Below are 13,223 nucleotides of genomic sequence, written 5' to 3' on the forward strand. Positions count from 1 at the left end.
GGAGCCTCCCGGCAGCAGTTGCAGGAAGCGGAGCCGCCGTTCTTCCGTCGCACCGTAAACGTTCTCGGCGCTGTGGTTTCTGCTGCTCGGTCACCTGGGATTATTCCTGCCGGTTTTACCCCCTCTACAGATTGCTGCATGCTGTTGCCTGGCACGCAGCTGCTTCACCGCCCTCTGCGCTGCATCCGTGCTTTGGGACACCTGCCCTCACGCTCCCTCATGAATCTCGGTGAGCTCGTTTCAGCCCTGAATGACTTTGCATCCCTCTCTCTGGCTGAAAGCTGGGACAATGTGGGCTTGCTGGTGGAACCAAGTCCTCCCCACACTGTGAACACCCTCTTCCTCACTAACGATCTCAGTGAGGAAGTGATGGAAGAGGCAGTGCAGAAAAAGGCAGACCTTATTCTTTCTTACCACCCTCCTGTATTCACACCACTCAAGCGAGTAACGTGGAAGACCTGGAAGGAACGGCTGGTTGTCCGAGCCCTGGAGCACAGAATTGGGATTTACTCTCCGCATACAGCATACGATGCCATACCTCACGGAGTCAATGACTGGCTAGCAAAGGGACTTGGTGAGATTCTGTTAAACTTGAATTCTTTTGAGTATCCCAAGTATACAGAACAGAGCTTGGTGAGGAAAACCAAACACAAACACTAGAAGAGCTTTTCAGATGCATGACTGTACTATTAAATGTTGTCAGAACTGGTGCAGAGTATTGTTATCTTGGTTGCAAAGTTTAGACCACTGACTTTAAATCACCACCGCGAATTTGTAAAGGGCAAGATCTCATTGTTTGCAAAGGACTTAGGGTATCTGAAATTCTTTTAAGATTTTTATTCTGTATCGAGGTTCATAAATGAAAACATTTCTGTCCTTTCCAGCCTGAATTTCAAGCCAGAAACTATTTTGCTTTTGTACAGTTCTTAGGATAAAGTGGATGGCCTTAAGAATGAATGAATGAATTCTATATCGCAGCAGCTGCTTTGCACTTAAAATAGATTGTGCCTAATGGAGACAACCAGGCAGGAAGTCCTCAGCTCTGATCAGGGAAAATGGATTCCTGTGCAAAACTTGCACCTTTTTGTTGTATCTCTTTATTGTATGTGCTAGATCGGTATTAGGATACTTGGCCAGCTTTCTAAGGCAGCAGTCTTGTACTGTTTTCTCAGGTGCCTGTACTTCTGTCCCGCTGCGTCCATCAACTGCACCAAGCCATCCAGCTGAGGGCACTCACCGGGTAGAATTCTGCACAGACAACACTGAGCATCTAGACACGGTGCTGTCCAAAATCAAAGATATCCAAGAGATCTCATGTCTCACTACTCTGCCTGCCAGGTATCTGCTTCACTCTCTAATGTTGTATTCCTTCCGTTGTTTGAAAGAGTAAGTTGCTGGAATTGTATTTTACTGTCGTAATCTCTTTGCTCCTTTTGCTTTGCTGCTATTTTTTTCAGCAACAGACCTAGAAACTTAAGGGATAAAGATCCCTTTCTGATCAATCTATGTTCTACTAAATGATAACAGTGACTCAGTGTAGCATCACATAGGTTAGAGATGGTAAAGATGAGCATTAACAAGAAATTTGAAGAGGACAGTTGAGTTAAATTCCCATATCTGTTTCTTCCATGAGAGTAGACTAGACTGGGCTAGGCTATTACAGTGCTTTCTTGTTTCATTTCTGTGGTAGAATAGCCATGGGATAGAATAGCTTTGGTTTAAATTAATATGAAGCCGAAGTTCTGTCTGGTTTCTTAGAATCTACCAACCATATCTTTCCTCAGGGTTGAAGGTGAGGAGCAAATAAGAGTCAGTTTGAACTGCTCTCAGAAAGCACTGTTGAAGGTGATGGCATTATTGTCCCAGAACAGCCTTTATGAGAGGACCGAGATTCTCTTATTACAAAAGGTAACAAATTAAATGTATTGCTTCCAGGGAATGTACTACTTGCATGCGCTGAGCACTCTAAACACTGAAATCCAGTAGTCAGTAGCATCATAGGTTTCCTATGCTGTCCCATCAGTGCTCTGAAATACTGCTCTGTGGGGATTTGAAGCCACACACATTTTCCAGAGCAATGAAAATAGCTGCATGGCCCACACTAATGCTAGTTCAGTTCCATATCTGGTGTAGTTTGTACGTTACATTCAAGAACACTACATACGAAGTTCTAGACATTCCTGAGTGCCCAAGATACTCATATGTGGACAACATGGAAAGAGATGGGTAGTTCTGGTGTCAGCTTTCTTACAGTAATTTTAATTTCTTTTCAGCCTCTGCTTCCCCATACTGGAATGGGACGTCTGTGCACACTGAGCGAGCCAGTGTCTTTGTTGGACATAACTGAGCGTATCAAAAGCCACCTAAAATTACCACACATCCGCTTAGCCGTGGGAATGGGCAAGACACTAGGTAAACAGGCCTGCAAGTGAGACTATCTGTTAGCACTAGTGTTCCAGCAGGATAAGGAGTGTGAGTGTGAGCATGAGTGTATGAAGTACTGCTGTCTTGGATAGTTTCACTTCCAGGTAGTATGAAGCACTGTTAAAAGACAAGAAACAGCAGTTTAGTAGTTAGGTGACGCAATCACACAAAAAGAATTTCATGTGTGTTTTTTACTTGGAAGGTCTAGATTATGCTGGATGTTACTGTGAAGAAGGGACAGCAGAAGTTGAATATGAGACATCCTTTATAATAATTTGTGAAATGACTAAGATTTTTTCCCCCTGGGACGTTGGGACACACATGACTACCATTTCATTCTACTCTCCCTTCTGTGAATGTTAAAATTTCAAAGCACCTTAAAATAATGAGGCGCTTCATGAACACATAACCATCCACACTTTGATGAAAGAGAAATAGTGGCAAAGAAGGTGAACTATCCTAGCTCAAACAGTGGGTCACTAGTAAACATGGAGCAAGCATCCTCATATCCCAATTACCTGTCCAAATCTCCAAGAAGCACAGCTGTTAGAATTTGTGAGAGCAAATTTATTGAGAACTCTTTGTAACTTATGGGAGAGAAGTCTTACTAGAAGACTCTCATACTATCAGTTGCATTAAAACCCCCCTGAACTATTTTGAACCCTCTCATTATGGTGTGGGTTTGTAGTGGTGTGACCACTACAATTAAATTCCCTGGCATTGTCACACATGTAATAGCTTGGAATCATCAATCATAGCAAACGGGCAAATTTTTAATGGCATGGAGCAGCTCTCATGGAGCAGCACTGAGATAGTCTTTTGAGAGCTAAAAGTTAGAAAACAGTTATCTCAGAGGCAAAATCCTTCCTTAGTGGCATCATTAGTTGGAAGACTAATGATGGTGGAATATGAGAGTCCTGGAAAGGGTACCAGCCTATTAAAGGGTTCAGAAATCTCACTAAATACCACATCAGTAGGAGAGAACTAGCCAGCAGCCAGCTTCCATGCTGTAGTTTTCCACAAACCTTCCTACCCCTTGAAAGAAAAAAGAAAATCTACACATCCATTTAGCACACAGAGGATTTTGCTTTTGATATCAGAGATGTTAGAGGCCCATGACTCTTTCAAACTGACAGATGTGTCTCTTTCTCCAACAAATTTACTTTGACCCTAAAAGCAAGATAGAATTATTGTGAAACAATCAGTAGCAATACTGATGTGAGAGCTGCACAGAAGGACACAGTTAATCTGTGACACCTTTATATCCTGCAGAATCACCAGTTAAGAAAACTGCTCTGTGCGCTGGTTCTGGGAGCAGTGTCCTGAAGGGAGTGGAAGCTGACCTCTATCTCACAGGTAAAAGATTATGTTTGTTACCTTATAAAAACAGTCACTAGAAGAGAAGAAAGCAAAAAAGAGTTGACTGGCTGTTGAAAGATTTGGACATAATTGCCTGTAATAATTGAGAAACAGTTATTGAAATGATAAAATAATAACATTAAAGTAGAAATAATGTGGATCAGATGGCTGTGAGACATAGTGATGATTATTTAAATTAAAACATTGCTATGCACACATTACTTCAACACAGAATCAGTGTTGATGGCAGTCTGCTGCAACTTTCAGTGTGTTTCTCCTTTGGCAAGATACGAAGTATTTCCTCAGTTCTTTACAGAATTCTCTAATGGAAAATGGAATATAATGTAGTCTACAGAGTCTTGCAAAGGAACCCCATAGTATATCTGACCAAAGGGACATGTAGTCCATTATCTTCTTTTCAAACAGTGGGATAGCTAATCCCTACACCTTGCTCAACAATGTGAAGTCTGCCTTCCTTAGTTCAGGCAAGTTCTTTGGTAAGGCATGTTCCATTTCCCCCTTAACACACAGTCCTGGAGAGCTGACCCTCAGACTTCTTCACAAGGCTTCTCAATTGCTGTGCTGGCATCACAGCAACCCACATGTCATCCAGACAGTCCACTTTCCAAATGACTCTTCATACTCTTTCCTGCCCAAATGGCAGAATCTGTTCAAAGAGAGGAAGTAATTTCTGTTGTTCTCGTACTTGTATGTGGGAGTATCAGCTGAAAGTCCTTCAAGGGGCACTAAAGCAGGAGTGTTCCATGTTCTTACACTGAGCAGATGGTGTTGCATTCCTCCCTATGGGCTATATCCCCAGTTACATTTTCCCAGCTTCTAGCTAAGATTCTGTATACATTGCAAAGAACTGGTTACCTAAACTGTACTGTTAGTGATGTACATGGCATTTCTTCCTCCAAATGGCAGGAGAGATGTCCCACCATGATGTTCTGGATGCAGTCGCCAATGGGATAAGTGTTATTCTGTGTGAGCACAGCAACACTGAGCGAGGCTTCTTGACAGAGCTGCGTGACATGCTAGCTATCCACCTACAGAACAAAGTCAACATAATCGTGTCTGAGACAGACAGAGATCCCCTCAAGGTGCTATAAGGAAAACAAAACAACAAAGGAGAGAATTCAGTCAAGAGTTTCATGGTGTCTTGCACAGACCAGTCCAATTGTAAGCTTAATGAAGATGCTCTAAATTTGTTCAGTACAGAATGATCGTATTATATGTTCCCTTAGAGTCTGAGATGTATTTTGTCATCTGTCAAATAAATGCTTGGTTTGGACTACAGAAGGCTGATTTTAATTACTGGGCTTAACTAGTGGGCTGCACTTAAATAAATTTACTGTTACTGCATAGTCTATAACAAGATACTCAAGGATTGGTTTGGGTGAAATATAAAAACCTGACTTGTCTCCAGTTTTAAGCTTACACAGCAGTTCTACCCTACTGCAGTTATGTCAGATCATGTCAGTACTAGTCACTAATATTTTAGCTAATAAATCTGATAGTAATTAATGAAAGGGTACGGATCACCCATTTGCATTAGCAGTTTTTTGAAGGCAGGCACCAGTCACATACAAATATAGAACACAATTTGGGTATTTGGTACTAGTATTCAATTGCACAGTCTACCGTAAATGCAGATTTAAGGCTTTTTAATAGAGGGACTCTCAATTGAAAAACTTTGCAAGGTTAAAACTCAATTCCTTAACAAAGATGTAAATGAACTGAATGTGCTTTTGTTACTTTCTTTTTAAAACAGTTTCTATAACTATGGCTCTTAATTACAGTATTACTAAAACTGAACAAGTAGCGTTTTCACCACTGGTTGTAAGCTTGGTTGTAATTTTGTAAGTTGGGCTTCTTATTGTGGTGTATTTGTTTGGGTTCTTCTAAGAAAAAAAGTCTCCCAAGTGCATACCTTACCATCTCTGGATTATGTGCTTACCACAGGAGTATTTAAACAAAATGAAAATATTTCCATTGCAAGTTTGTAAAGATCTTGGTACCATTTTCTGGTTAATAAAACTGGCTCATCAAGCTGCATCTTTACTGCCTAATTTTGTGTAACTTTGTCTAAAGTGTAAGTGGGAAAAAGATGACTCCAGTATGATCTGAAGCTACTGAGGCTATATAAAGGCCATTATTCTTATCAATAGTAGGCAAAACTCTCACTAAGTTGAGGAAGTGTAAAGAAATTTTTTCTTTCCCAAGTAAAGGACTGTAGCAATGATCCCTCCAAATCCAACAGTTCTGTATTGTTACAGAGGACATTCAAATGCTATTACCTTAATACATACACAAAATTTGAGACCAAAAATTAATACATAGATGGGGCAATTGCCCAGAAACATGATGAAATCAGGATAAAATACTTTGGAACACAAAGCCCACAGGAATTAATTCACAGTAATTTTCTTTAGCCTGCATGTTTGTGACATGGAATCAGCAGCCAAAAAAAAAACAATTGAAATTCCATCTTCTCTTAGCAGATGTGTGGTATCTCTTACAGGCCAAAAGGAGGGCTTCATGGACACCTGGTAGTCTACCAAAACTGCTAGCAGGGAACTCTGAATTCAGGATGATTTAGTGTTTCATTAAAGTAAATTTCACATCTAGAAAACCAGACATAATTGCACTGAAAATGCATCACAGTATTGCTATCTGCAAACACATCAGGTGGCATCTTCCATACGTACTCATTGAGTTTCACAGGAACTGTGGAGTCAAAGGACTGCATGGTTTCCCCCGTTGTGTCCCTGTCCCCCCTCCCCAAGAACACATCTCTTCAAGTGGCAGAGTTCTTGTTCTTGAACTGTACATTTAGTCTCAGACATCAGGTAAGACGTGTTTTGATCCCAGTTGTAGTGATTCTGATGGTGGCGTATGTAGTGACAGGCAGGATCTGATGCATTTTGCAAAGTTTTGGAATTGCAGCCTGTAAAATGCAAATGCAAGTGCGACCAGAAGAGAACATCCATTGGAAAATGCTCTAGGGGAGGAAGCCAGATAGTACTGCTGGCATGTGCCAGTTTTCGCCATCAGACTCTCCAACAAAGCTAATTAGGTCATATGTTTGAAGAATCAAATTTTCAGTCGGATAAGGAGATACCCTGTTTTCAATACACGCAAAAGCCAGGCTGTAAAACCTGTTGCTTCTGTCGGTGAGGGGTAGACCAGATAACAATGTTACTCCATATGATAGAATCATAGAACACACATTTTGGTTCTTTTCAAAAGCTATATACTGGTTTTAAAAGGTAATTAAATTACTTTTAATTTTGATACCTTATAAAAACCAAAAATTTTTACTGATTGGCTTGAATTCTGCATAAGGACTGGAAGAGGTATTTGACATAATAATGCAAATAAGGCTTTCACACAACTGCTACAAGTATTGCTGTCTTCCTATAACATAAAAAGATTGTGGAAGACAAGACAAGCTAAGGAAAATTAGTAAAGTACTTTATTTGATTGAACTATTACAACACTGAGCTGTAACACAGCTACCAAATATGAGACATACAAAGTCCCTGAAGTCTGGCTGGCAGACTTCAGCTGATGGAACTATAGGGCTTACTCCCACATACCTGAGAAAAAAAGCGAAGGAAAGCTGTCAAACTTCAGCAGTCTCCCAGCCTCTGAGGGCTTAAAAAAAGGGAGTTTATAAGTGGCACTTAAGGCCTCCTCCAGGATCAGAAGACTCTCCTGATATAAAAAAAAATATATATATACAATCAAGCTTTTTAAAAAAAATCAACAGAAAAACTTCATAGCCTCTTCCTATTCCTGGATTTAAACTTGGAAAGCAGACGAAAGAAGCTGGATCCTCTCACCCTCCCCAAGGGCAATGACTCAAGTCCATGACAGTTTTGACTATCTTGGGTTTGGGGCAAGTCCTTCAGTTCTGTTGCCAGAATTCAGTAAGTTACTCACAGTGTGTCCCAATCCCACTAGTCTCTCATGCAATCAAGGCAGGATCTCTTAGCATTATAAATCTTGGCTTCTTCATACACTGGAAACTAGTCTTATCCAACTGGTAAAGGAGTACTGGAAAGCACTCAGTTGAGAAAAGTTGCACCACTGCTACAAACTAAAGCTCTGACCTTCTAGAGATTTGCACTTCCCAAGTAAACTGCTCCAATCAAATCCTCATGGCTGGTGAGGTAAGAGCAGAAGGCACAATCTTACCAAGTTTGTTTTTCTGGCTGTAAGGGTGGCTGCATAGATATGAAGAAGGCATCATCTGAACTAAGAGACAACCCAGACAAATCTAACTACAGAGCAAGAGATGCCTTGCTTACAAAAGTCAACATTTCAAACTACCTGAAGTAGTATAACAATGAGCATCATTCATTACAATTATTACATTTCAGTAAGTAGCCCAGCAGCCTTGGGGTTGGAGGGAGAGAGATCTGAGCATAGGCCCCTCTCCAGCAGCCCTCGAGAGCAATTGCCATAGATGCTTTGAGAACAGAGAGACATTACACATCTTCATCCTCTTTCTCCAAGAAGTCAGTCAAGGTACTGTCATCTACAGGAATAAGTAAGTATTCCACACCATCAGCTCCCTGAGAATAGACATATACATTCTGTTAACACCAGTGCACAATGCAATGCAAGCCACTGGACAGCACTGCAGTGCCAATGCTTATTTGCAGTCTGGGTGAGAGCTGGCCAGCACTCAGGAGGACGACATTGCTAAAAACCAGGAATACTTCACTCGAGCAACATTGGAAATGAGCAAATACTGACAAAAGTCAGTATATAAGAAATCTTCTGGTGGGCTATGCTAGTCTGACACTACACAGCTCCTCAACACTGTGTCCCCATGTCTAGAACTACTATACTGCCTCATTATTAGGACTAGCTTGCTTTCTTCTCTCATGCAAATACAGGTTAACTATTGGAAGCAGATTATCAGGCTCCAGAGTCTATTAGTTCTCAAGGTTTTCAGGAAGAAGAGACCTGTAGGTTGCTGAGTAACCAAAGCATGCTGTATTTTTACAGCTCCCTATCCATGTAAAGGATGTTGACGAACTGGAGACATGGAAAGTGCTGCATTACAGAATGTCAGCCCTTTATTGGTTACTAGATGCTTCAAACAGCACAGCCTCACTGCAAGCTGCAGAGTGGTGCCTTAGGGATACTTGGTAGCAAGTAAGCACCTTTTCTTTTTGTTTAAGGTGACAGAATATCCAGAATTATCTTTTTTCCCCCAACTCACCCGCTTGGTCCGGATGAGTTTGTGGTCCCTGAATTCTGTCAGCTGTGCCCTGAGTGTCAGGTCACTGTTCACAAGGAAAGCCTCCCGACACTGCTGATAGAAGTCTTGGAAAGACAGTCCTGGAGATATAAAAAGGCAAGAACAAGAAACCGAAGTGGTAAGATTCACAGATTTTTTGTGTAACAATATATAGTTTCCTCCTACAAATCTTCCGTTGGCTTAGACTGCACTGGCTACAGTAACATCACTTCTTTCAAGTACACAGTCAACCTAATATTTTAGTAATCAATGGAAAACAGATGAATTAACATTTCAGTCACCCCGTTTGCCTAATGGCATTTTAGTAGCACTTTAAATGCACTTCCCAACAAGGTTAATCTCTCTTAATTTCCAGCTCTTCTATCTAACTTCCAACTTTCTTTACTATTAACATGTTATTCATATCCCCTGCAGCACCTCTTAGAGACAGTGACAGAATATTCCACGTGTACCTAGAAAGCAGGGACACATGAGAACTCATATAGCAGCACCTGAACAGAATCTCCTGACTTTCCCTGGTCTTTTATGTGCTAGTTAGGCAAATTCATATTCTTCCTTTATTTTAATGCTTTAACTTCACAGTCCCCCATGAATTGTCTCGTTCATGTCTAAACATCAAAGCAGACACCAGTAAGAGGAGGTCCTCCAGAACCAGCCAGTCTACTGATTTCCTGTCATTCAGACACAGGACGACTAGAAAGAGTCTATGCCACTATGTCTCACCGAGTCAGCAGTTACAGCATTTCTGTTGTTGGTGACATACAATGCATATCAAAAGCCAGTGCTGCTATGACTGAGCTGACAATGGCAACATCCAAACAGATAAGAAAAGGTGAGTACATACCTGGATAAGATGGGTTGTCTTTGTTCTCCAGCTGGTACTGAGCAAGCAATCTGAATATCCCCCTAAGAGAAAGAAGGGGAAAATCAAAAGGAAAAAAAACTGAACCCAAAAACCAAACCCAAACAAAATCAACAAGCACAACTCTCCCACACCCTCAACAGAAAATACTAACTTATTTTTCCCTCAAGTACAAAGTCCTGGTTATGGATCCTGACACTATTTGCTATCCAAATACTGTTCATTTAAAATAACCAATCAATTAGAACTCAGTCCTACCATCTTCATCTTGAACACTGCTGTCAGAAAACAGGGACTGCCTCCTGGCAATTACAGATCAGCGTAACCTAGCAAGGACTGGATCCTCAGCAAGTGCTACCCTGAAGTGTAACAGTGTCTTACCTGGCATTGAGAGTGAGACTGCGCAGGACATGTGTTAAGGAGCTCAAAGCCAAAGATCCAGATTGCTGTACTAAAAGAGAGTTCTCATAAGATGTTTCTTCCACATATGGACTAAATGTTGTTGTCTCATACCAAAGCCAGTTGTAGAGGCTTAGTTTTGCCTGATCCCACACTAGACAGAAAAAAAAAAGAGCAGACTGAATTCAGAGATTTAGCTTTTCTAAGATGTTAAATAAGCAAGTTCTACTGTAGGATTAAGAAAACAATGTATCCTTCTGAAATTCACTGTACATACACCCAGATACTAGCAGTTCATGCAAGAAAAATTCTCTGCAACCAAACATCTGTATACATCCCTTTTTCATGCCAGCTTCAAGATGATCAAAGGGCTGGAGCACCTCTCCTATGAAGACAGGCTGAGAGAGTTGGGCTCCAAGGACACCTTATAGCAGCCTTGCAGTATGTAAAAGGGGCCTACAAGAAACCTGGGGAGGGACTTTTTACAAGGGCATGTAGTGACAGTACATGGGGTAATGGCTTTAAACTGACAGAGGGGAGATTTAGATTAGGTATTAGGAAATACTTTACTGTGAGGGTGCTGAGGCGCTGGCACAGGTTGCACAGAGAAGCTATGGCTGCCCCATCCCTGGCAGTGTTCAAGGCCAGGCTGGACAGGGCTTTAAGTGACCTGGTCTAGTGGAAGGTGTCCCTGCCTATGGCAGGGGGCTTGGAACTGGATGATCTTCAAGGTCCTTTTCAACCCAAACCAGTCTGTTTGGTTAGAATTTAGAATTATGACTGTACTATACATTCTATCATCATACATTCTACATACATACATTCATACATGCTATGATGTATTGTCAATCCTTCCAGAGTCAGCAGTGTGCAAAGAGTTTCTGGCTGACAAACAAAATTGTTCAGATGAAATGATGGACATAACATCTCATCTCCATTTCAGTAAGTCCCTAAATCAGAGGGTACCAGAAGCTTGAAGTCTGTTTGTATATTATGAACAGTGATTGGTAATTCTTAGTATCTTTCTACAGTTTTGATTCAATACAGCCACAGTTCCAATTGGGTCTTCTAGCTGCTACCACCACACAAACATACACCACGAGATCATTTTACACATCAACAGTAATACATGAGCTTATGAAACAGGCTTGGCAGCTGCATAAACACAGATTCTTCTCTCTTCGCTACGTCAGGCCCAAGGGGACTTACTGAGAGGAGCATTGATGTGATCAACAGAGGCCATGAGGTAAATGCTAGGCAAAGAGGATAACTGTGCAAGGATCTGCTGACTTCTTTCTCCTCTCAACATCTGGCTGTCCAGGTTATGAATGAGGACATAGAGCTCTAAAGATGAATCTGCAAGATCAGAAAAACCAGCAGAGAACCAATAAAAGAAATTGCACACTAAGTGGTTTCCTATTTGCAGTACAGCCTAGGATAGTCTATTCCATCAGGCTCCATATTCATCACTCCAATATTAAATCACTTTCCTTGTACAGCTTGCTTTGATCTCTATCCCACACTTGATGTTTCTGAGCACTTAAAATTTCTCAGTTCAGTGTATCACAGTTTTTATCACACCTACCTTTCTTTTTTCAGTTTAAGCTCTTCTCTTTAAGCCTAAACTGCAAAATCCACTTTCCACTTGCTTGTGGCTTTTACCAGAAATTGTCCTTTTAGCTATGACTTTTAGTCCTGCAATTCAAGGTCATTCAAATGTATTTTTGGATGGAAGTCTAAGCAGAGTTTGTTCAACTCCTTTTGAGTTACACGACTGGGACCTTTACGATCCTCCTCACACAATGCAAATGCATTTTCTAATTAGGCTTGGATCCAAAGCATATAAACTTCATTGGAAATCTTGCCCCCTAAGTCCTCAAAGGAAGTTACAAAGACTTAGCTTAGATAATGCAAATGGTAGAAGTTAAAATTTCCAGCTTGCTTGTTGCTGTGGTACTTATCCCTGGGAACAGCTGTTTTCTGAGTCCAGAAACAATTCTGGAACAGTAGACAGCTTTTATGCAAATGAATACATAACTCAGCTGCCAATGGAAGCTGAAAGTTCCTCAGACTCCCAGTCAGATCAGCTATAGTGTACTACACAAGACTGATTTATGTAGATTCAGGTGGGTACCGCCATCAACCAGTCTTTTTCACTTAGTCCCACCTGAAATGCTCATAAGGTAATGATGGAAATCAGAATGTAAATACTTAAAACACCCACAACATGCACAATTCAGATCCCCTAGCAATTTCTGTATGTATGCATAAGCAGTGAAACAGACATTCAAAAACAATTCGGCAAGCATTCTGCGTGGCAATACCAGTTTCATCTGGCTTTTGAACTCAATGTTTGTACAACACTTCTGACCTTTATTTCATCTTAATGCCAGTATTTGCATACATTAAATTTAAATGAATAAACCATGCACATTAAAGCCTTAATCCAGCCTATATTGAAATCTATGGGAAGACCCTCAGGCCATGTTTTTCCAGAGGAGCTCAAAGGACTTGATATCGGTCAGCAACAGTCACTGCAAACTGCAAGTTCTTTGTTCTGTTGATTTCAGCAAGATTTGTATCAGGTCCTCAAGCAGCCACTACGAACCATCTTTCCTCATGTAGCTGGAGTTCACCTATCCTGTCTTGCACCAGCAAACACATGGCTACAGAAGCATTATGTAAATAAGGCAAAAATGCACCATGCTAAATGCAAGGGAGGTGATAATTTCAGTTTATTATTATCATTTATGGCTCCTCCATAGGGTTGAGGAGCCTCTGTCTTGTTGGAATACTTGTGCCTTTCTCCTTCCCCTTCTAGAGAACTTAATGTGTGAAACGCTGGATAAGGTAATGCTTGGGATCATGTACACTTATATTCCTGGTGCATATGTGTTTTCA

General features: G+C 41.0%; 2 protein-coding genes across 4 annotated transcripts in view; one reads left to right on the top strand and one right to left on the bottom strand.

Moving 5' to 3' along the window:
• Positions 1–130: 130 nt before the first annotated feature.
• Positions 131–5,085, top strand: NIF3L1 (NGG1 interacting factor 3 like 1). Its single transcript, XM_057419812.1, has 6 exons — positions 131–574; positions 1,173–1,338; positions 1,785–1,908; positions 2,274–2,412; positions 3,697–3,780; positions 4,711–5,085. Exons 1-6 carry the CDS (start codon positions 139–141, stop codon positions 4,893–4,895), a joined length of 1,134 nt encoding a protein of 377 aa, XP_057275795.1. The 5' UTR covers positions 131–138; the 3' UTR covers positions 4,896–5,085.
• A 2,158-nt stretch (positions 5,086–7,243) lies between these two features.
• Positions 7,244–13,223, bottom strand: part of LOC130604869 (hyccin 2) — a 54,460-nt gene continuing 48,480 nt past the window's right edge. For 2 of the 3 annotated variants that reach the window (XM_057419809.1, XM_057419807.1), the window contains 5 exons: positions 11,532–11,678; positions 10,305–10,476; positions 9,906–9,967; positions 9,023–9,141; positions 7,244–8,366 (listed from right to left, as the gene is read on the bottom strand). In XM_057419809.1, coding sequence (XP_057275792.1) covers positions 8,280–8,366; positions 9,023–9,141; positions 9,906–9,967; positions 10,305–10,476; positions 11,532–11,678 — 587 coding nt within the window. In that variant the 3' untranslated portion in view covers positions 7,244–8,279. The remainder of the gene's footprint in view (positions 8,367–9,022; positions 9,142–9,905; positions 9,968–10,304; positions 10,477–11,531; positions 11,679–13,223) is intronic. The other variant, XR_008973544.1, reaches the window with a different exon arrangement.

The sequence above is a fragment of the Pezoporus wallicus genome, unplaced genomic scaffold, assembly GCF_028554395.1.
Source record: "Pezoporus wallicus isolate ANWC-B61680 ecotype Strahan unplaced genomic scaffold, APGP_CSIRO_Pwel_v1 contig_4710, whole genome shotgun sequence".
Taxonomy (NCBI): Eukaryota; Metazoa; Chordata; class Aves; order Psittaciformes; family Psittacidae; genus Pezoporus; species Pezoporus wallicus.

Excerpts from the sequence above, each read along its gene's own strand:
- NIF3L1 (XM_057419812.1), top strand. The coding sequence starts at position 139 with ATGCTGTTGCCTGGCACGCAGCTGCTTCACCGCCCTCTGCGCTGCATC. Across the intron at positions 575-1,172 it reads CTGGCTAGCAAAGGGACTTG|GTGCCTGTACTTCTGTCCCG; the intron begins GTGAGATTCTGT and ends CTGTTTTCTCAG. Across the intron at positions 1,909-2,273 it reads AGATTCTCTTATTACAAAAG|CCTCTGCTTCCCCATACTGG; the intron begins GTAACAAATTAA and ends ATTTCTTTTCAG.